Source organism: Somniosus microcephalus, chromosome 1, assembly GCF_052327205.1.
Source record: "Somniosus microcephalus isolate GS21.2 chromosome 1, FLI_Smic_1.0, whole genome shotgun sequence".
Lineage (NCBI taxonomy): Eukaryota > Metazoa > Chordata > Chondrichthyes > Squaliformes > Somniosidae > Somniosus > Somniosus microcephalus.
This window is the reverse complement of record NC_140987.1, coordinates 138,274,038-138,297,488: the sequence shown is the minus strand read 5'-3', so window position 1 is coordinate 138,297,488 and position 23,451 is coordinate 138,274,038. Positions and strand designations below refer to the sequence as shown.

The following is a 23,451-nucleotide window of genomic DNA, read 5'->3' as shown; positions in this document are numbered from 1 at the left end:
TTGGGGCATGTTTGCCCACAATGACATCGAGGAATACGCATCCACAGTGCTATTCTACATTAATAGTTGCGTCGAGGTCGTCACGACCCATAAAAATATCAGGACATACCCCAACCAGAAACCCTGGATGAACGGAGAGGTCCGCTCGCTGTTGAAAGCACGCGACGCAGCATTTAAATCTGGCGACGCGGCGGCTTACAGTGCAGCTAGGACCAACCTAAAAAAGGGTATCAGGACTGCCAAAAGGAAACAGACACTGCGGATAGAGGATCATTTCCACAACAACTCGGACCCCCGGCGCATGTGGCAAGGCATCCAGTCCATCACTGACTACAAGTGCAAAAACACCAGCCCCCCGGTTAGCGATGCCTCCCTTCCTGAGGAGCTTAACAACTTCTACGCTCACTTCGACAGGGACAACAGGGAGCCGGCTACCAAAGCCTTGCCACCCCCGGAAGACCAGGTGCTCACTCTGTCGACCTCCGACGTAAAGGGTGTTCTACGCGGAGTGAACACACGAAAGGCTGCTGGACCGGATAGCATCCCTGGACGGGTACTCAAGGAATGTGCTGATCAGCTGGCTGATGTCTTCACCGCCATCTTCAATCTGTCATTGGCCCAGGCAGTAGTCCCTACATGCTTCAAGACTGCTACCATTATTCCTGTGCCAAAACAAATGGCTGTGACGTGCCTGAACGACTATCGACCTGTCGCACTCACACCCATCATAATGAAGTGTTTCGAGAGACTGGTCCTGGCTCACATCAAAGCCAGTGTTCCCACCTCTCTTGACCAACACCAGTTTGCCTATCGTGCAAACAGATCAACGGAGGATGCAATCACAACTGCTCTACACTCTGCACTAAATCACTTAGATGGTAAAGAGACCTACATCAGAATGCTGTTCATAGACTACAGCTCAGCATTCAACACTATCGTCCCCAACAAGCTGGCCACCAAACTCCACACTCTTGGCCTGAACACTTCCCTCTGCAACTGGACCCTGGACTTCCTAACAAACAGACCCCAGTCTGTCAAATTAGGTAACCACACCTCCCCCCCCGACCCTGAACACGGGGGCCCCACAAGGATGTGTGCTGAGCCCCCTCCTCTACTCCCTCTTCACCCACGACTGTGTGGCTGTTCATGGTTCCAACACCATCATCAAGTTTGCGGATGATACCACGGTAGTAGGCCAGATCACCAACAACAATGAGTCAGCCTACAGGGAGGAGGTCCAGCATCTCGTGAAGTGGTGCGCCGACAACAACCTGGCCCTTAACATCAAGAAAACCAAAGAAATCATTGTGGACTTCAGGAAGTCTAAAGGCGGAAGTCACACCCCCATTCACATCAATGGGGCTGTGGTGGAAAGGGTGGACAGCTTTAAGTTCCTCGGAGTCCACATCACGGAAGACCTCTCCTGGTCCCTCAATACCTCCTCTCTGGTGAAGAAGGCCCAGCAGCGCCTATATTTCCTAAGGAGGCTGAAGGGATGTAACCTGTCACCCCTGATCCTCTCTAACTTTTACCGCTGCACAATAGAGAGCATCCTGACAAACTGTATCACAGTATGGTATGGCAGCTGTAGCTACTATGACCGGAAAGCCCTGCAGCAGGTAGTCAAAACTGCCCAACGCATTACCGGCACCCGGCTACCGACCATAGAGCACATATACCAGAAACGCTGTCTACGGAGGTCACGGTCCATCATCAAAGACCCTACCCACCCCAGCCACAGTCTGTTCGCCCTCCTGCCATCTGGGAGATGCTACAGATGCATTCGCACCCGTACGACCAGATTTAGGAACAGCTTCTTTCCCAGGGCTGTCATCCTACTGAACTCCACAAATAAACTCTAAAGCCTGCACATCTGCCAATGCACTTTATTATGGTTATGTTTATGTTAATGTATTACAAGCCAAATGTATGTTGAATGTTTAAATGTCTTAATCTAAATGTACACTCTCGGGAGCCGCAAGCCTACATTTCGTTGTACTGCACTTGTGCACTAACAATGACAATAAAGTTGATTATGATTATGATTATTATGATTATGATTATGATCTGGGCTCTCAAAACAAAAGGGGCACTTATTTTTAAAAAAAAATTAAAATCAGCCCCTAAGAATGGGGGCCAAGGAGGCAGCTTTCAGTATTTCTGGCCAGGGCCCAGATATTGTCTTCCCTCCCCAGGCCATGAGGAAGCTCCTGCTCTTTCTCCGACACCTCACCACAGTGCCGTAGTTGAGATTATGGGGGTAATTTTCACTTTGGGGCACGGTGGCTGCGGATCAGCTGCCCGTTATGCAACTCACCCGATTTTCCTTTCCAGCATGTGAAGGATGGCAGGCAGGCACCAATGACCCAGCATTCCATGCACCAGCTTGTTAGAGCTCCAATATACAGTGCAATGGTGCTGATTTACACCACTGAGCCTTCTTACTGGTTAAGCTCATTTACAAATCACAGTGCTAGCTTCAAACCAGAACACTGGCAGCTTTGAGCTCCATAATGACCCCTGCAATTGTTCACGCTACACTGCACATAAAACATTAGAAAGACTCCAACTACTGATATGTGGATAGAAACCTTGATTTGCACTGATGCAAAGAACAGCATTATGTGTACTTAAAAATAAAAAATATTGCCACTGTCCTCTTTATAAGTCACTGTAGAAACAAAAATGACTCCTGAAATGGCTAAGTACAACAAAATTATTGCTATCTAATGAAGAGCAGGATCACGTCTATAATGGTACTACCAGCAACACTCACATCATTCATTATTGTAATATTGCTGTTAGAACAAGAATTTAATTACTTACTTAAACCAACATCATCTTCTTCTTGATCCACCTCATTTTTTGCTGAACGTTGGTAAATTCGACTCATGAGCAAAGCTACATGACTGAAGATAATAATTGGCGGCGGCAGCCAAGGCTTTTCATGATAGGTCATAATGTAACGGTAGCGATTGTATTTCCAAAGTCTGTTGGACATGGATTTCATCTCATGGTACACATTGCTATAAAGGAAAAAATAAAAGGAACTGTTAAAGCTTCCTGTCAAACTTATGAATGAAGCATTCCCTGCTACCATTGGCTCTCCATGGCCCACATGATCCCAGGGGACGCATCGAACTAACTGCGCCCCTGGGATACGCAAGAACTGCGTGCCGGCAGTTGGAGGAGGCCCAAGATCAGGATCCCACGTGGGCTCACAGCTCAACGGCCGGCGCGGTAGGTAAGTGCAGGTTGGGGGCTTGCACCCGCGGGAAGCCCCCGACCCGAATTTCTGGGCCATTTAGAATAGCCTCTTATTTAAAAATTACATTTCTGTGGAGGCTTTTTTCTATCAAACCAGATGCATTATGGCCTGTTGACACAGTACATTGGTGCACTTTTCTTTCCACTTGCCAGGTTTTTGTCTACTATTGGGACAGTGTTCAATGCTCCACAAACACTGAACTTGGCAAAGAAAGATTTACAAGAGCAGGAAAGAGAAAGGGATGTCCATCTTATCAAGTGACATGCAAGGTTAATTCCTGAAGCGCCTCTACACAGCAAGGTCTGCAGTTCACTGGTAATAAAGTAAAGATGGCCGAGATTGAGCAGAAAAGCACTAATAGAGCGGGGCCATCTCCTTCAGACCGCTGTATAATATGTAACATCCGTATGGGATTGGCAGCGGGTATCAAAGTCAGCATGGCCCTCAATTTATATGTATTGGGTTTCTTCTAGGTTAGCTGTTGCTATCTACAACAAGTTCTGATGAAAGGTCATCGACCTGAAATGTTAACAGTAAAAGGGTTGTCAGAGGAGCAGTGAGGTTGATTAGGGGCCAAAACGGAGAACTATTGGTGGAGGCAGAAGGCCTTAGGTCCCTGAGGTACTAAATGAGTACTTTGCATCGGTGCTTACCAAGGAAGAGGACTTTGCCAAAGCTATGGTAAATGAGGAGGTTGCTAGGATACTGGATGAGATCAAAATAAAGAATCAGTACTAGACAGGCTGGCAGTAATTAAAGTGAAAGGCAGCACGGTGGCATAGTGGTTAGCACTGTTGCCTCACAGCGCCAGGGACCCGGGTTCGAATCCGGCCTCGGGCGACTGTCTGTGTGGAGTTTGCACATTCTCCCCGTGTTTGCGTGGGTTTCCTCCGGGTGCTCTGGTTTCCTCCCACAGTCCAAAGATGTGCGAGTTAGGTTGATTGGCTATGATAAATTGACCCTTAGTGTTAGGGGGATTAAATACGTGGGGTTACAGGGATAGGGTGGGATATGTGTTGGTGTAGGGATTACGGGGATCGGGTGGGATATGTGTCGGTGCAGGCTCGATGGGCCGAAATGGCCTCTATCTGCACTGTGGGGTTTCTGTGATTTCTGTGATTCTGTGAATAAGTCACCCGGTCAGAATGGGATGCATCCTAGGTTGCTGAGGGAAGTAAGGGTAGAAATTGCGGCGATGCTGGCCATAATCTTCCAATCCTCCTTAGATACAGGGTTGGTGTCAAAGGACTGGAGGATTGCAAATGTTACACCCTTGTTCAAAAAAGGGGAGAAGGATAAATCTGCCAATTACAGGCCAGTCAGTTTAACATCGATGGTGGGGACGTTTTTAGAAACAATAATCCAGGTGAAAATTAACAGCTGCACAAATTTTTTTAAGGGCAATCGTGTTTGACTAACTTGACTGAGTTTTTTGATGAAGTAACAGAGAAGGTGGATGAGGGCAATGCAGTTGATGTTGTGCATATGGGCCTAGAAATTGAGTTTGCCTCCGCCAGGGCTGTAGCGCCCGAAATTTAGCGCCAGCGTTAATTGCCGCTGCGCCCGCCAAAAATTCAGCTGCACCGCGCCCAGACGGCTGCGGGCGCTAATGGAGGGTGTCAGCGCCTCGCAATGGGCGCTGAATGCAGGATTGCGGCGCTAATCCCCCGCTGCGGCACCCGATGCGGTGCGGCAGGCTGGGGTACTGCAGGCCTCCTCCTTCTGTTAAGGAGGAGCTGCCTGCAGCCGACCGCTGGCCGGTGGAATCGCACGAAAAATGAGCCCAGCACCTCGGAGAAGTGCCGGGCTCGAGGCCCACACACATCTGTGCCGCGGGGGGGTGGTGGAGGAGTCCGGGGAGGGAGGTGCGGGCAGGCAGCCGCTGGGAAAGCGGCCGGCCGCCGCGCCACCTTAATGCGCCGGCGCTAAGTCCAGCAAGAAACTTTTGAAAAATCGTTGGTTGCGGCTGCCACGGGCGAGGCGGCCGCAACTGAATTTTGGCGTCCGGCCGCGTTACCACGGCAACCGGGACGCTGCGCACACCGATGACGTCATCGGTGCCGGCGCAGCGCTACCGGCTAACGCCGATGGTAGGGCCCAAATCAATTTCCGAAGCGGCTATAATTCTGGCGCAAGGCCCTCTAGCGCTTCTAATTGGGCGCTAACCCCACTCAATTTCTAGGCCATGGACTTTCAAAAGGCATTTTGATAAAGGACCACATACAGGAAACTTTGTGATATCCGGCACCGATGGGACCGAGCTGTTGCCGTCCCATCAAAACTGCCGGACAAACCAGCGCTAATGTTAAAACATACGGAAGCTTTTCAGCTCCGTATCTAGCAACAAACCCTGTTGCAACAGCTTCTAAACAGTCGGCCGTAGCTTGCAAGCATCTCTGTAGCTAAGCAACAGCTTTAGCTAGACCTTGCAGAGCCTGACTAGTGAAAAAAAAGCAACAAAAAGAAAAAAAACTAACTGAACCGACTCCTGAATTTTGCCGGTGGCTCGAGCATTCCAGACAGTTAACCTCCGGATAAACCAAAGTTTCCTGTTCTAGGCTCGTTATCAAAATTGAAGCCCATGGGATAAAAGGGGCAGTAGCAGCATGGATACAAAATTGGCTAAGGGATAGAAAATAGAAAGTTGTGGTGAATGGCTGTTTTTCAGACTGGAGAGAGGCATTCCCCAAGGTTCAGTACTAGGACCACTGCTATTTTTGATACGCATCAATGACTTGGACTTGGGGGTTCAGGGCACAATATTGAAATTTGCAGTTGACACGAATCTTGGAAGTGTAGTAAACAGTGAGTAAGATACTAATAGACTTCAAGAAGGCATAGACAGGCTGGTGGAATGGGCAGACATATTTTAGATGAAATTCAACGTAGAGAAGTGTGAGGTGATACATTTTGGTAGGAAGAATGAGGAGAGACCGTACACACTAAATGGTACAATTTTAAAGGGGGTGCAAGAACAGAGAGACCAGGGGGTGTTTGTACACAAATCTTTGAAGGTGGCAGGACAGGTTAACAAAGCAGTTAATAAAGCATATGGGAGCCTGGGCTTTATAAATAGAGGCAGAGAGTACAAAAGCCAGGAAGTTATGCTAAACCTCTATAAAACACTAGTTTGGGCCCAGCTGGAGTATTGGTCCAATTCTGGGCACCACACTTTAGGAAGGATGTGAAGGCTTTGGAGAGGGTACAGCGAGATTTACTAGAATGGTTCCAGGGATGAGGCAATACAGTTAGGTGGATAGATTAGAAAAGCTGGGGTTCTCCATGGAGCAGAAAAGGCTAAGAGGAGATTTGATAGAGGCGTTTGAAATCGTTAAGGATTTAGATAGAGTAAATAAAGAGAAACTGTTTCCAATGGCTGAAGGGTCGATAACCAGAGGGAACAGATTTAAGGTGATTGGCAAAAAACCAGAGGCAACATCAGGGAAAACTTTTTTAGGCAGCGAGTGGTTAGGATTTGGAATGCACTACCTGATCGGGTGGTGAATACAGATTCAAATGTAACCTTCAAAAGGGAATTGGATAAAAGCTTGAAGGAGAAAAAATTGCAGGTATATGGGGAAAGAGCTGGAGAGTAGGACTAACTGGATTGCTCTTCGAAAGAGCCGGCGCAGCCTTGATGGGCCGATTGATCTCCTTCTGTGCTGTACTATTCTATGATTCTGTTTCTCTCTCTACAGAGGCTGCCTGATCTGCTGAGTGTTTTCCAGCATTTTCTGTTTTTATTTGTTGCTGCCTACAGATGCACCAAGTAGCTCACAGATGCATCATTCAGCAAAGCCAATGACTTCTTCACTTTCCTCACTGACCAACAGCAGCTATGTGAGCAGGAAACTTAACTCTATAGGACTGTTGACCTTCACAGAGCCCATGGGATCACTGACTACACCCACGTTGCTAGTCAGGTCCCTGTTCACAAAGCTGTGCCCGATATGACGAAAAGGGATTTTATTCTCTCAATGTGGACAGGGTGTGTGACTACATGGAATCAAGCAGATTAATACCTGCTTCCATAGAAAATCTCACAATGTCTTAATTACTTAATTAATCAAGAGAAAGCTACAGTGTGACATCACAGGTAGGGTAGGTAAGTGATTGATAGTGACTGTGGGATAAGTTTTAAGTTTACATATAGCATATAACTACATTTTAAAAGCTAAACTTAATTTAATTAATTTAATAAACTAAATGAGGTAAATAATTTGATTAACACTAAACTAATTAATAAAATTAATAAAATAATGGGAGAATAGAAGATGTGTTGCTGCTGCAATATGTGGGAGCTTGTGGACATTGTTGTCCAGGGTGACTACATCTGCGGTAAGTGTCTGCAGCTCGAGGAACTTCGGCTCCGAGTTGAGGAGCTGGAGTCCGAGCTGCAGACATTGCAAGACATCAGGGAGGGAGAAAGTTACCTGGACCTTTTGCTCCAGGAGGCAGCCACACCCCTTAGATTAAATACTTTAGAATTGACACGTGGTCAGGGACAGAAGGGTGTGACTGCGAGTGAGGCAGGTACGGGGATACAGGAGGTAGTACTGCAGGAGCCTCAGTCCCTGCACTTGTCCAATAGATTCAAGCTTCTTGCAACTCTTGTCGGCAAGTGCGGGGACTGCGGGGAGGATGAGCAAACTGACCACGGCACCTTGGTACAGGAAGCCGTTCAAGTGGGGCGGGAGTATAAAGGAAGGTGGTTGTAGTAGGGGACAGTATAGTTAGGGGGATAGACACTGTTCTCTGCAGCCAGGAGCGTGAGTCCCGAAGGTTATGTTGCCTTCCCGGTGTCAGGGTAAAGGACATCTCCTCCGGGCTGGAGAAGAACTTGGAGTGGGAGGGGGAGGATCCAGTTGTCATGGTCCACGTACGGGAGCCTACTGTCAACCAGGGCAGACGTCGATGACAAAGTCCAACACCGCCTTCAGTGTGTCAGTGCAGCCTTCGGTCGCCTGAGGAAGAGAGTGTTTGAAGACCAGGACCTCAAACCCAGCACCAAACTCATGGTCTACAGAGCAGTAGTGATACCCGCCATCCTGTATGCTTCAGAGACATGGACTATGTACAACAGGTACCTCAAAGCACTGGAGAGAACATAAGAACATAAGAAATAGGAGCAGGAATAGGCCACTTGGCCCCTCGAGTCTGCTCCGCCATTCAATAAGATCATGGCAGATCTTGGGCTTAAAGCCACTTCCCCGCCTGCTCCCCATAACGCTTCACTCCCTTAACTTGTAAAAATCTGTCTATCTCCACTTTAAATGTATTTAATGACCCAGCCTCCACGGCTCTCTGGGGCAGAGAATTCCACAGATTTACGACCCTCTGAGAGAAGAAATTCCTCCTCATCTCAGTTCTAAAAGGGCAACCCTTTATTCTGAAACTATGCCCCCGAGTTCTTGATTTCCCCACAAAATAAGGGGGGGGGGGAGGGTCCCGGTGGAGAGAAATCTAGAATGCTAAAGAGAAAAGACAAGGAAGCAGTTCAGGAAAGGGTCCGGGTAAGAAAAAATGGTAATAAGGCAAATCGGGCCACAGTAAAAAAAATGTTAAGATGTCTAAAAATGTTAAAAAGACAAATCTAAAGGCACTGTATCTGAATGCACGAAGCATTTGTAATAAGATAGATGAATTAACAGCGCAAATAGATGTAAACAGATACGATATAATTGCAATCACGGGGACATGGCTGCATGGTGACCAAGGTTGGGAGCTGAATATCCAAGGATATTCGATATTTAGGAAGGACAGGCAAAAAGGAATAGGAGGTGGGGTGGCGTTGTTAGTAAAGGATGATATTAGAGCAATAGTGAGAAAGGATATTGGCTCAGAAAATAAAGATGAAGAATCAGTCTGAGTGGAGCTAAGAAGCATCAAGGGGCAGAAAACATTGGTGGGAGTTGTCTATAGGCCTCCAAACAGTAGTGGTAAAGGAGGGGACGGCACCAAACAGGAAATTAGAGATGCATGTAACAAGGGTACTACAGTAATCATGGGTGACTTTAATCTACATATAGACTGGCCAAACCAAATTAGCAATAATACTGTGGAGGATGAATTCCTGGAGTTTGTACGAGATGGATTTTTAGACCAGTACATTGAGGAACCAACGAGGGAACAGGCTATCCTAGATTGTGTATTGTGCAATGAGAAGGGGTTAATTAATAATCTTGTTGTGTGGGGTCTTTTAGGGGAGAGTGACCATAACATGATAGAATTCTTCATTAAGATGGAAAGTGAAGAAGTCCAATCCGAAACTAGGGTCCTAAATCTAAACAAAGGAAACTACGAAGGTATGAGGAGTTAGTTGGCTATGATAGATTGGGGAGTTTCATTAAAAGGCATAATGGTGGATAGGCAAAGGCTAACATTTAAGGAACGAATGCATGAATTGCAACAGTTATACATTCCTTTCTGGTGCAAAAACACAAAAGGAAAAGCAGCCCAACCATGGCTAACAAAAGAAATTAAGGATAGTATTAGATCCAAAGAGGAGTCATATAAAGTTACCAGAAAAAGTAGTAAGCATGAGGATTGGGAACAGTTTAGAATTCAGCAAAAAAGGACCAAGAGATTGATTAAGAGGGGAAAAATAGAGAATGAGTAAACTTGCAAGGAACATAAAAGCAGACTGTAAAAGCTCCTACAAGTATGTAAAAAGAAAAAGATTAGTGAAAACAAATGTAGGTCCTTTAGTCAGAAATGGGAGAATTTATAATGGGGAGCAAGGAAATGGCTGGGCAATTAAACAAATACTTTGGGCTCGAATTTCCCAGGGCCGTGGAGGCGGGAATGGAGGCGTGTGTGGTGTTAAATTGCAGAATCGGGGGGCACGAACCCTTCCCGCCCCCAACCCGCCTCCATGCCTGTTTCCCAGGAGGCGGGTACCCGACCTATGCTGGGAGCCACCTCCCCAAGGCAGGAAAGGGATTAGTGCCAATTAACTGCCTGTTAACAGGTAGTTAACAGGCAGTTTTTGACCTAATCCCTATTTTTAGTCCTGAAGTGTGGGCTTTCAGACGGCTCCAAACCATGCCAAGTTAGCGAGGCGGACCATCGGGCTGAAGGGCTTGGAGGGTTCGAAATGTCCGGTGTTCAGTTGAGTGATGGGTGCATGAGTGCAGAGGTAAGTGTGTTTGGTGTGTGCAAAGTGTTTAAATAAGTTTTACATACCTTTACTTACTAATGCATGCTTCCTTCCTTCAGGTCTCGGGAGTCCCTCATCTCACCGGCACAGAAAGCAGAATGGCCGCGAGCTGTCAAAAGTTGCAGCCTCTGCTTTCTGTTCTGGAGAGATTTCTAACTGAGTCTGTGGAGAAGGACTCAAGTTAGAAATCAGATTGTCAGTGTTTGACAGCTTCACAGAGCTGTCAAACGCTGATATTTCATCTGTCAAAAGCTCTTGACAGATGAAATGTCAATCCCTGACGTCACCTGTAACTGGGTGTCCCTTAATTGGCCTGCTGAGCCCACTGGGTGGGCTCAACAAGGTCAATCAAGGGAAAATCGCGTGGGTTGGCCACAAATCGATGGAGGCGGGACTACAACCCAAAAAGTGGGAGTCCCGCCTCCATCACATCCCCATTTGGTTCTGTCTTCACAGAAAAGGACACAAATAACTTTCCAGAAATGCTAGGGAACCAAGGGTCTAGTGAGAAGGAGGAATTAAAGGAAATTAGTATTCGTAAAAAAATAGTGCTGAAGAAATTAATGGGACTGAAAGCCAATAAATCCCCAGGGCCTGATAATCTGCATCACAGAGTACTAAAAGAAGTAGCCATGGAAATAGTGGATGCATTGGTTGTCATCTTCCAAAATTCTATAGATTATGGAACAGTTCCTGCAGATTGGAGGGCGGCAAATGTAACCCCACTATTTAAAAAAGTAGGGAGAGAGAAAACAGGGAACTACAGACCGGTTAGCCTAACATCAGTAGTAGGGAAAATGCTAGAGTCCATTATAAAGGATATGGTAACAGGACACTTAGAAAATATCAACGGGATTAGACAAAGTCAACACTGGTGTCCTTGTACACCAGTCACTGAAAGCAAACATGCAGGTGCAGCAAGCAGTTAGGAAGGCAAATATTATGTTGGCCTTCATTGCAAGAGGATCTGAGTACAGGAGCAAGGAAGTCTTACTACAGTTATACAGGGCCTTGGTGAGACCACACCTGGAGTACTGTGTGCAGTTTTGGTTTCCTTACCTAAGAAAGGATATACTTGCTGACATGAATCAGTCATTCATGAAAGAAAGACTTATGAAATAATACTGAGCGGCCTATGGGTGGCGCTGTCCAGGGCGAGTATAACTACTCGGGCACGGGCCCAGCTTGCGCAGGACATTCTTAACAGGAACTAGTGAAGGACACAACTAGACCTCCATGTTGTAAAACAGTTGATTAAAGCTTTGTTTAACACTTAGACCAAGTGCCTAGTAGTTTTCTTACGTCACTTGCCATAGAGGGAGTACAGTGAAGGTTCACCAGACTGATTCCTGAGATGGCAGGACTATTGTATGAGGAGAGATTGGGTCAACTAGGCCTGCATTCACTAGAGTTTAGAAGAATGAGAGGGGACCTCATTGAAACGTATAAAATTCTGACAGAGCTAGACAGACTGGATGCAGGGAGGATGTTTCCCCTGGCTGGGGGGTCTAGAACGATGGGTCCCAGTCTCAGGATACGGGGTAGGACATTTAGGACTGAGATGAGGAGAAATGTCTTCACTCAGAAGGTGGTGAACCTGTGGAACTCTCTACCACAGAAGGCTGTGGAGGCCAAGTCACTAAATATATTTAAGAAGGAGATAGATAGATTTCGAGACACAAAAGGCATCAAGGGGTATGGGGAGACAGCAGGAATATGGTATTGAGATAGAGGATCAGCCATGATCATGTTGAATGGCAGAGCAGGCTCAAAGGGCTGAATGGTCTACTCCTGCTCCTATTTTTCTATGTTTCTATTAAAGAAGAAAGCACTAGCATGTATCTAAAATCTTTTATCCTGGGGACATCCAAAAGCACATTACAGCCAGTGAATTACTTTTGAAGTGTGGCCACTGTAGTTATGCAGACAAATATGGCAGCCAATTGGAGCCCATTAGCATCCCACCAGCAACCAATTCAATAGTTAATGGGCCGTACTCAACTTTCACAGTGTACTCTCAGCCTTAATAACTGTCAGGTAGTGACTCTGAACACTCCTTTTCAACCCTATGCTTATCTCAAGGATTCAAAATGTTTTCTAGCTATGTAAGATGTCTTTCTATAATTTGATGATCTCTGCAATTACACAGAAAGAGAGATATAGTTCATCCTCTTTTAATAAGTGGTTCTTACTTGAAGAAAGCGATGAGCAGGTTGACCATTATAATATATTGCACAAACAGATAAACTGCCTGAAGAAATGGATTAAGAAATGAACCAGGAGGGCAATCTTCATTTTCTTCACAAGCTGCAATTATAAGAGAACAGCAGATTAAAATAATCAGTAAATGCAGTGCACTTCCCTGCTGATGTAATGTAAAGTATCCACTGCTGATTCGACCTTCAGAACTGACCCCTATACTGTGCCTGTCACACATAACAGGACCATCAGGCAGACTTCGGCTATCACTGATAGGCAGTCTATCATTCAACTCTTGCCACAGTTTCTGGTTGCACTCCAGTGCAAACTGTTTGCATTTAGCCACAGACCTTTCACAAATTCTGCCAGGTTGTCTTATTACTACATGTCTCTGCACCCAGTAAAGCACAGTCTCGTATTACATATTTAATGCTCTGAACAGTGCAGAACCAGGTAAATTTATTTTGGAAGCAGAAATGTTTAAGGACAACTTTTATCCGAAGCGATTGTAATCAGAAGACTCAGTCCATGGAAATGTATTGCCTCACAATCTTAGGTCAAACATTTTGATGCACCCAAAGTCTATTACTTCCAGTTTCAATCAGTTTTTGTTGCCATTATTATCCTATGGCAGGTATCTCTTTTTATGACTTCCAGGGTCCCAGCTGACATTTGGTATCTTCTTTGGATATTGGAACAGTTTAATTGAAGATTATTTTAAGGGGATTACATTCTACCCTCTGACTTTGTTGATATTTCTGATGGTATTTCACATAATATAGAAAGGGTTTTCTTCCTTTTGCCTCAAATAGCTGCCACTGCTCCACAATCTGCCCTGTGACACACGCACAGAGTGGACCCTTTTAAGTACATCCACTGCTGAATCCAGGACGGGTTTCTTTTTATGTTCACATGAAACACAAAAATAATGTTACACCTACCTTTTTGTGCCACTTCTGCTATACTGCCCAGTAAACTGGGTAGAGTGCACACAATGCATGCTCTGCCCAGTTAGAATCATTGAATGATATAGCACAGAAGGAGGTCATTCGGCCCATTGCGCCTGTGCCAGTTATCCATCAAAAATGACATACTTAGGAGCCCGGCTTGCACATTAAAGGAGACTATCATCAGAAACAGGAGGGTGCTCCAGCCATCCAGTGGAAGGCCCCTTTCAAGTTGGCAACACCAGTGTGCCAACGTAAACCAGGCAGTAAGTCTGTTTACACCAGTGGCCCAAGTTAAAATCTATTCCAGTGTATCTGATCATGCCAACATGGAACTATAAAAACCGTAACAGTTTACAGCACAGAAGGAGGTCATTCAGCCCATCATTTCTGTGTTGGCTCTTTGTTAGAGCAATGCAAAACTAATCCCACTGTGTCGCTCTCTTCCTATAACTGTATTCCTTCCTCTACTTCAAATAGTTAATCAATTTTCCCTAAAAAGATGCAATGGTCTCTGCCTCATCCATTCCCTGTGGCAAAGCATTCCTTGCCACAACAACCCTCAGTGGAAAGAAAGTTTTCCTAACTTCTCTCCCCACTTTATTATTGATCATTTTTAATTGATTGCTTAAAAATTTTCAACTGAAAATACAAAAATCCACACAATAGTCAAATTAAAATGGTGTTTGGCATCATCTGCACCTTGAGATAGTTACAATTATTATCCTCTGCCGAACATTTTGAGCTCAGAATATATATAATTCAATTATTTGTGTTAAGTTTCCTCTCCTATTCTCTTCCACCTGATGATATCTTGTACTGTAGGCCTTGCTCCTTCACTAAGGTTTCTTAATAAGAAGAAACATTTGCTGTATCTACAGCTGCCTCATTCTGAGCAGTGATGTCAGTGAGTGCATATTGCAAGTCTTTTCGACACAAGCAAAACCACAACCTGAATCACATGACTGGCAGTAGTGTCCTTTTACCTCCTCGCTTCCCACCATCCAGGACCCAAACACTCCTTCCAGTTGAAACAGCAATTTACTTGCACTTCTTTCAATTTAGTATACCGTATTTGCTGCTCACAATGCGGTCTCCTCTACATTGGGGAGACCAAACGCAGTTTGGGTGACTGCTTTGCGGAACACCTCTATTGAGTCCACAAGCTGACCCCGAGCGTCCGGTCGCCTGTAATTTTAATTCTCCAGACCACTCCCACTCTGACCTCTCTGTCCTTGGCCTCTTGCACTGTTCCAATGAAGTTCAATGTAAGCTCGAGGAACAGCACCTCATCTTTCGATTAGACACTTTGCAGCCTTCTGGACTCAACATTGAGTTAAACAATTTCAGATCATAACCTCTGCCCCCATTTTTCAGACGTTAGCTGTTGATGATTCTGTTACTGCTATTTACATCTCCTCTAGACCCATCTTTTGTTTCTTTACTTGTGGCACTACCAACGTTTCACGCAGCTATCTGCCGGTCCCACGCAGGTTTCCCAATGTGAAATTTCGCACATGCGCAAAACTTTGAATGGGCCGCGCAGCGCGTTAAAGAGACTACGCGCCCAAATTTAAAATTAGGGGGAACATTTACCATTACAATCTCCTTTTGCCTTGCACCATCATCCCTTTTGTCATTTAATCTCTCCTGCCTTCCACCCTATCACAGACTTTCCCTTCTGTTCTTCCCTGCCTATGTACTTGCTTAAAACCTGTTATATCTCTAACTTTTTCCAGTTCTGATGAAAGGCTGTCGACCTGAAACGTTAACTCTGTTTCTCTCTCCACAGATGCTGCCTGACCTGCTGAGTGTTTCCAGCATTTTCTGTTTATATTTCATATATTTATGTTGCATTTGTAAATGTAAATATCTGAATACATACGATCAATTTCACTAGCATAGACTTCACCGAATATCATCCAGTAAGGCTGGAACACTATATCTCGAGCAAGGCGCCAGGAGGGTTGTTCTGCTGGAGAAAGTATAGCCTTTCTTGACACCCCAAAGCTCAAGAGAACAATTGCCATCAGAATCACTATATAGAACATGTTTGCTGTCTAAAAAAGAAAGAAACATATTTAATTTGCTACAGGAATTATAGTATATATAGAATAATTTGCATATACATATCTACAGTCTGTAGTGGTTTTCAGGTTAGTACAAGCCCAAAACTAACAAGAGATGCAATTTATCTCTAACCCTCTGTTGTTTTACATAATATATGCAAGAATCCTTATTTCCATTTGAAGAAAAATGTCCACAGTCTCAAAGGGAGCTTGTTATCTATTCAGGAGCCTGTTTCCCAAATTAGGATCCATAATGGTGCGATATCACAATTTCCCCAGAATCCTCTGCATGATCTGGTGTAGGAACTTGTAGATTATAGATATCGGGGTATTCCTATGGGGCTCTACTCCCAGTGTGGAGCCTCACTAGGAGCAAGTACAGTAGCTCTGATTTTCCAACCTATGCTTGCTGCTAGTGAGACTTTATGCCTCACAAAAGTGCCCCCATAATATTCAGAAACTACAAGGTGACACGGAAATTTGTGTCCTATAACTACAAATAAGAAGTTTCATTTGTAATTATTATAAATGCCTTTTTTGTTATTGGCATTTCTTTTAGTTTTAGTTGCATAAGATAGTGTGCATTAGTACAGATCAAATTTTCCTCTGTCATAACAGTTTCCGAGGTGAAGTATGACATGGGTTAGATAGACCATAAAGTTCCCTCTCCTCTAACAATATGCCATATCACCAATCTTAGAAGCACACCTACTATTGCACCACAATTAATTTTTTACTTCATAGATAGAAAACATCTTGGCAGAGAAAAGAGCTTTTCATCACATCGTTCTATGCCTGATGTGAACCGAGATCTCAGAGGTAAAAGGACGGTTTGCTAACACCCTGTGCCATCCAGTCTGCCCTTCATAGTCTATAATTTATTAAAAGTTATGTTTGCATATGCTTCCTGTCTAAAAAAACCTTACTTCCTACGGTCACATTTTTGTCACTTTTGTGGCAACTTTTCCATTATAAATTCCTATGCCCACGTTTATAATGAAAACCATCTATGTAAACATCACACTGTAATTACACCTGCCTGCCAGTGGTGGCACTGTAGTGCCTCAGTTTTACATCTCCCAGCTCCTCAGCCTTTACTACAAACACCTATGCTCCAATAACATTGTCGTAAGTTTTGCTGTTTAACTATAAATAATAAATATAAATTCACTGTATTATATAGAGATAAGGATAGAATATCTGATTTTAAAATGTGGACTGAACTCAATGTCCCGTTTAAATAGTTCCTGTCTGAAGTTCCCGCACAGGCTGCTTGTCGGTTTCTCAATGGAAAAACCGCACATGCACAGAGGTTTGAATGGGCCGCAGAATTCCTTAAAGGAGCCACGTATATAAAAAAATAAGAGGGAAAATTGCTGCACACCCTGGTCCAATTAACTCCACCCTCAAAAAAGGAGACCTACGCATGGAACCAGATGGTATGGCTGAGGAGCTAAATGAGTACTTTGCGTCTGTCTTCACCAAGGTAGAAGATGCTGCCATAGACATAGTGAAGGAGGAGGTAGAGGAGATACTGGATGGGATAAAAATTGATAAAGAGGAGGTACTAGAAAGGCTGGCTGTATTTAAAGTAGGTAAGTCACCAGGACCAGATGGGATGCATCCTAGGATGCTAAGGAAAGTGGAGGAAGAAATCTTAGAGGTACTGGCCATAATCTTTCAACCCTCCTCAGAAATGGAGGTGGTGCCAGAGGACTGGAGAATTGCAAATGTTACACCATTGTTCAAAAAAGGGTGTAAAGATAAACTCAGCAACTACAGGCTAGTCAGTTTAACCTTGGTAGTGGGGAAGCTTTTAGAAACAATAATCAGGGACAAAATTAACAGTCACTTGGACAAGTGTGGATTAATTAAGGAAAGCCAGCACAGATTTGTTAAAGGCAAATCATGTTCAACCAACTTGATCGAGTATTTTGATGAGGTAACAGAGAGGGTTGATGAGGGCAATTCGGTTGCCGTGGTGTACATGGATTTCCAAAAGGCGTTCGACAAAATGCCACATAATAGGCTCACCAGCAAAGTTGAAGCCCATGGAATAAAAGGGACAATGGCAGCATGGATACGAAATTGGCTAAGTGACAGGAAACAGAGAGTAGTGGTAAACGGTTGTTTTTCGGACTGGAGGAAGTTATACAGTGGTGTTCCCCAGGGGTCGGCACTAGAACCACTACTTTTCTTGATATATATTAATGATATGGATGTGGGTGTACATGGCACAATTTCAAAATTTGCAGATGACACAAAACTTGGAAGTACAGTGAACAGTGAGGAGGATAGTGATAGACTTCAAGAGGACATAGGCAGGCTGGTGGAATGGGTGGACATGTGGCAGATGAAATTTAACGCAGAAAAGTGAGAAGTGATACATTTTGGTAGGAAGAATGAAGAGCGAAAATATAAACTAAAGGGTACAATCCTAAAGGGGGTTCATGAACAGAGAAATCTGGTAGTATATGTGCACAAATCATTGAAGGTGGCAGGGCAGGCTGAGAAAGCAGTTAAAAAAGCTTACGGGATCCTGGGCTTCATGAATAGAGGTATAGAGTACAAAGGCATGGAAATTATGATGAACCTGTATAAAACACTGGTTCGGCCTCAACTGGAGTATTGTGTCCAATTCTGGGCACCGCACTTTAGGAAGTGTGTGAAAGCCTTAGAGAGGGTGCAGAAAAGGTTTACGAGAATGATTCCACGGATGAAGGACTTCAGTTAAGTGGATAGACTATAGAAGCTGGGGTTGTTCTCCTTAGAGCAGAGAAGATTGAGAGGATATGTGATAGAGGTGTTCAAAATCATGAAGGGTCTGGACAGAGTAGATAGAGAGAAACTGTTCCCATTGGCAGAAGGGTCGAGAACAAGAGGACAGAAATTTAAGGTGACAGGCAAAAGAAACAAAGGCGACATGAGGAAAAGCTTTTTTACTCAGCGAGTGGTTAGGATTTAGAATGCAATGCCTGAAAGGGTGGTGGAGGCAGACTCAATCATGGCTTTCAAAAGGGAGTCATAGAGTTATACTGCACTGAAAGAGGCCCTTCGGCCCATCGTGTCTGCGCTGGCCATCAAGCCCTGTCTATTCTAATCCCATTTCCCAGCACTTGGTCCGTAGCCTTGTATGCCAGGGCATTTCAAGTGCTCATCTAAATGCTTCTTGAATGTTGTGAGGGTTCCTGCCTCTACCATCCTTTCAAGCAGTGAGTTCCAGATTACAACCACCCTCTGGGTGAAAAAGTTTTTCCTCAAATCCCCTCTAAACCTCCTGCCCCTTACCTTGAAACTATGCTCCCTGATTATTGATCCCTCTACTAAGGGGAAAAGTTCCTTTCTATCTATGCCCCTCATAGTTTTGTACAACTCAATCAGGTCCCCCCTCAGCCTTCTCTGCTCTAAGGAAAACAACCTCCAGCCCAGGTAACATCTTGGTGAATCTCCTCTGCACCCTCTCCAATGCAATCACATTCTTCCTACAGTGTGGCAACCAGAACTGCACACAGTATTCCAGTTGTGGCCTAACTAGCATTTTGTACAGCTCCATCATAACCTCCCTGCTCTTATATTCTATGCCTTGGCTAATGAAGGCAAGTATCCCATATACCTTTTTAACCACCTTATCTACCTGTCCTGCTGCCTTCAGGGATCTATGTACATGCACACCAAGGTCTCTCTGATCCTCTGTCATACCTAGGGTCCTACCATTCATTGTGTATTCCCTTGCCTTGTTAGTCCTCCCAAAATGCATCACCTCACACTTTTCAGGGTTAAATTCCATTTGCCACTGTTCTGCCCATCTAACCAACCAATCTATATCGTCCTGTAGCCTCAGGCTTCCCTCCTCGCTATTTACCACTCCACCAATTTTTGCATCATCTGTGAACTTACTGATCATACCTCCTACATACATATCTAAATCATTAATGTACACTACAAACAGCAAAGGACCCAGCACCGATCCCTGCGGTACACCACTGGACACAGGCTTCCAGCCACAAAAAAAAACCTTTGACCATCACCCTCTGCCTCCTGCCACTAAGCCAATTTTGGATCCAAATGTGCCAAATTGCCCTGGATCCCATGGGCTCTTACCTTCTTGACCAGTCTCCCATGCGGGACTTTGTCAAAAGCCTTACTGAAGTCCATGTAGACTACATCAACTGCACTACCCTCATCCACACACCTAGTCACCCCCTCAAAAAATTCAATCAAATTGGTTAGACATGATCTCCCCCTGACAAAGCCATGATGACTATCCTTGATTAATCCTTGCCTCTCCAAGTGGAGACTAATTCTGTCCCTCAGAATTTTTTCCAATAATTTCCCTACCACTGATGTTAGGCTCACTGGTCTGTAATTCCCTGGTTTATCCCTACTACCCTTCTTGAATAATGGTACTATAATAGTTAGCTGTCCTCCAGTCCTCTGGCACATCCCCTGTGGCCAGAGAGGTTCTGAAAATTTGTGTCAGAGCCCCTGCAATCTCTTCCCTTGCCTCACACAGCAGCCTGGGATACATCTTGCCTGGGCCTGGGGATTTATCCACTTTTAAGCCCACTAAAACCGCTAGTACCTCCTCCCTCTCAATACTAATTTATTCAAGTATATCACAATCCCCCTGCCTGATTTCTATGCCTACATCGTCCTTCTCCATAGTGAACACAGATGCAAAATATTAATTTAAAACCTCACCTACATCTTTCGGCTCTACACACAGATTGCCACCTTGGTCCCTAATGGGCCCTACTCTTTCCCTGGTTATCCTTTCGCCCTTAATATACTTATAAAACACCTTGGGATTTTCCTTTATTTTGCCCGCCAGTGTTTTTTCATGCCCCCTCTTCGCTCTCCTAATTTCTTTTTTTAAGTACCCCCCCACACCCCCTGCACTTCTATACTTCTCTAGGGCTTCCACTGTTTTTAGTCCTTTGTATCTGCCAAAAGCCTCCCTTTTTTCCTAATCCATTCTTGTATATCCCCTGACATCCAGGGTTCCCTGGACTTGTTGGTCCCACCCTTGACCTTTACGGGAACATGTTGGTGCTGTACTCTCTCTCTATTTCCTTTCTGAATGACTTCCACTGCTCTGATGTGGATTCTCCTACAAGTAGCTGGTACCAGTCCATTTTCGCCAGATCCTGCCTTATCATATTAAAATCGGCCTTCCTCCAATTTAGAACCTTTATTTCCAGTCCATCTTTGTCCTTTTTCATGACTACCTTAAATCTCACTGAATTATGGTCACTGTCACCAAAATGCTCTCCTAATGACACTTCTACCTCTTGCCCGGCTACATTCCCTAGAATTAGGTCTAGTACTGCCCCCTCTCTTGTAGGACATGCTGGCTCAAAAAGCTCTCCTGGATGCACTTTAAGAATTCCACACCCTCTAAGCCTTTCACACTCTGAATTGGATAAGTATCTGAAGGAAAAAAATTGCAGGCTATGGAGAAAGGGCAGGGGAGTGGAACTAGCTGAAGTGCTCTTGCAGAGAGCCGGGCTCGACAGGCCGAATGGCCTCCTTCTGTGCTGTAACCATTCTATGATTCTATGATTCTCTAAAGACCCGTCACCTGAAGATTTCATTTGTTCTTGACTCCCAGGGAAGTCAATGGAAATAAAAATCGGAAGAGATGTAAAACCGGCTGCTAACTCAGATGTTAACCATTTTACACTATTGCACAAAGTGAAAATCTATCCCATTCAATCCAATCAGGTTGTGATTAGCTCAGATTTCTGGCTAATGCCATGAGAAATTGACCAGTACTAAAAAAAATTATAAATTGATACATGTGAGCTTTAAAATAACTGAGAAAAATAGTTGTTGGTAATATATGTTAATACATGCATTGTATCTACTTAATAGTGAAAATGGAACTTATTTTTAACTGGAAAGGTACACTGAAGATTTTAAATACTTACCATTCTCCCAATCATTGTCAAGTATGGCCCTGCATGTTGATTAACTGCAAAGAAGTCCAGAAGCCTCACAAACCAAAATATAATGTCCAGGGAGTATATAATCCTTCCAGCTGTCTGTAATGGCTGGTCAGTCCAACGTAAACCAAACCCAACAGCAAATAGGACTATAGCCACTGAATCATTGAAGTTCCAGTATTCTTGGACCCAAACTTTAACCTTCCGGCTGAATTTTCCTGGCTCTGATATGAAGATCTGTGCAACAAAGGTTAAAATGAAGATGAAATCAGACCAGCTTCAATACTTCCTTTGAATAAAGCTAATCCTTTTAGACAGCTCATTTGTCTATTTGGAATTAAACTGTTACCATAAAGAAGTAGCTTTAGGTCAGGGCTACATTTCAAAAACCATTTGAAATATGACCAAATTTACATTACATAGGGCAGGCAAAAGTTATCTCTTTAATTAAAACAGCTCTCCAGGTTAACAGGGCTTTCGCTTGGGATATGTTTACCTTTTATGACCATCAGAAACTGTAAATATCGCTGTATAGACAGTATGAGGATCCGAACACTTGAAAATCTTTATCTGAACAACAGTGATGTTCAAGGATGGAATTAATCACAAGAGAGCTTTCCTTTTTCTGAAGGACTCATTGTCCCTCAGTGCCAATTAAGTTGTACCCCTGTACTGACAAATTAATTCAGTGAACAGATCGATTACTCAGTTAAAGTTTACGAGCTGTGCATTCCCATGAGTTATAATAGTTACAAGGAGTAAAACAAACTAATGCAAAACTGCGCAGTAACCATGCGAAAAAGCTGGAAATTGCACAGCAGAGATTGTGATTCCCATTGAGAAATATTGTTATGGATAAATCTGGGGCTCATAACAACTTGAGGGGGGAATGTGGGGAGAGGAATGCTGAAGTATGGATTTTCTTTTTTAAATTAAAAAAAGTTGAGCTATTTAATCCACCGGAGATCTAGTAACTTTATTTTTACCTTCTATCATCCCAATATAATGTTTCATTTTCTCCCTTACTTAAGCATCCTTCTCATTGCCCACATTGTATACTTGCCCATTTGAAAGGGCAGTATATAATTATCAGGTCTCTGTCTCTGTTCATAATTGACTACTAGGAACTGCTTCAGACAGCAGAGGTTTACTCAGCCTTCAAGTTCCCTCCTCTCCCTGCGATGTAGCATCTCATCTCTGATTGGCATTTCTATCTATCAGCAACATGGGGAACGGGAGCTCTGTGATTAACTGCAGGGTGAACAGTCATGTTAGCACTGTTTGGAACACCATACTAAAAGTCTTCAGGACCTTGTTTATAGAGCCACCTTTTTCAAAATGTACTGGGTCTGGACTCAGGCTTTTCTTTTTTCACAGGAAAGTTTTGGAGCCCAGTTATCAGTTTCAGATCAAACTGGAAGATGAGATTGCAGAGTTCGTCTTTCTGGGGTGGTTTGAACTACTATCCATGTAAAAATAAATAAGGGTGTAAAAATCTATTCCATGAAGGCACAACATTTATATCCATTTTACTTTGCTTTAAAATACATATCCTGGCCTATACTTATCCCTCAATCAACATAACAAAAACAGACTAGCTGGTCATTCTCACATTGCTGTTTGTGGGACCTTGCTGTGCGCAAATTGGCTGCTGCGTTTCCCACATTACAACAGTGACTCCACTTCAAAAGTACTTCATTGGCTGTAAAGCGCTTTGAGCCATCCGGTGGTCATGAAAGGCGCTATATAAATGCAAGTCTTTCTTTCTATATGGATTTTAACCGGAACTTAATGGCCTGGATTTTCCGATCGGAGGCTTCCTGTGTGTGGATGCCTCCAATCTGGAAAAATCTACGCACTTACC

At 44.2% G+C, this 23,451-nt stretch overlaps 1 protein-coding gene across 1 annotated transcript in view; it reads right to left on the bottom strand.

The window, feature by feature from the left end:
• trpm6 (transient receptor potential cation channel, subfamily M, member 6) overlaps positions 1–23,451 on the bottom strand; it is a 239,866-nt gene that overhangs the window by 131,506 nt on the left and 84,909 nt on the right. Inside the window, exons 21-24 of the mRNA XM_086010032.1 lie at positions 21,573–21,824; positions 15,459–15,633; positions 12,620–12,734; positions 2,827–3,026 (exon numbers count right to left, since the gene is read on the bottom strand). Of these exons, the coding sequence (XP_085866158.1) occupies positions 2,827–3,026; positions 12,620–12,734; positions 15,459–15,633; positions 21,573–21,824 (742 nt within the window). The remainder of the gene's footprint in view (positions 1–2,826; positions 3,027–12,619; positions 12,735–15,458; positions 15,634–21,572; positions 21,825–23,451) is intronic.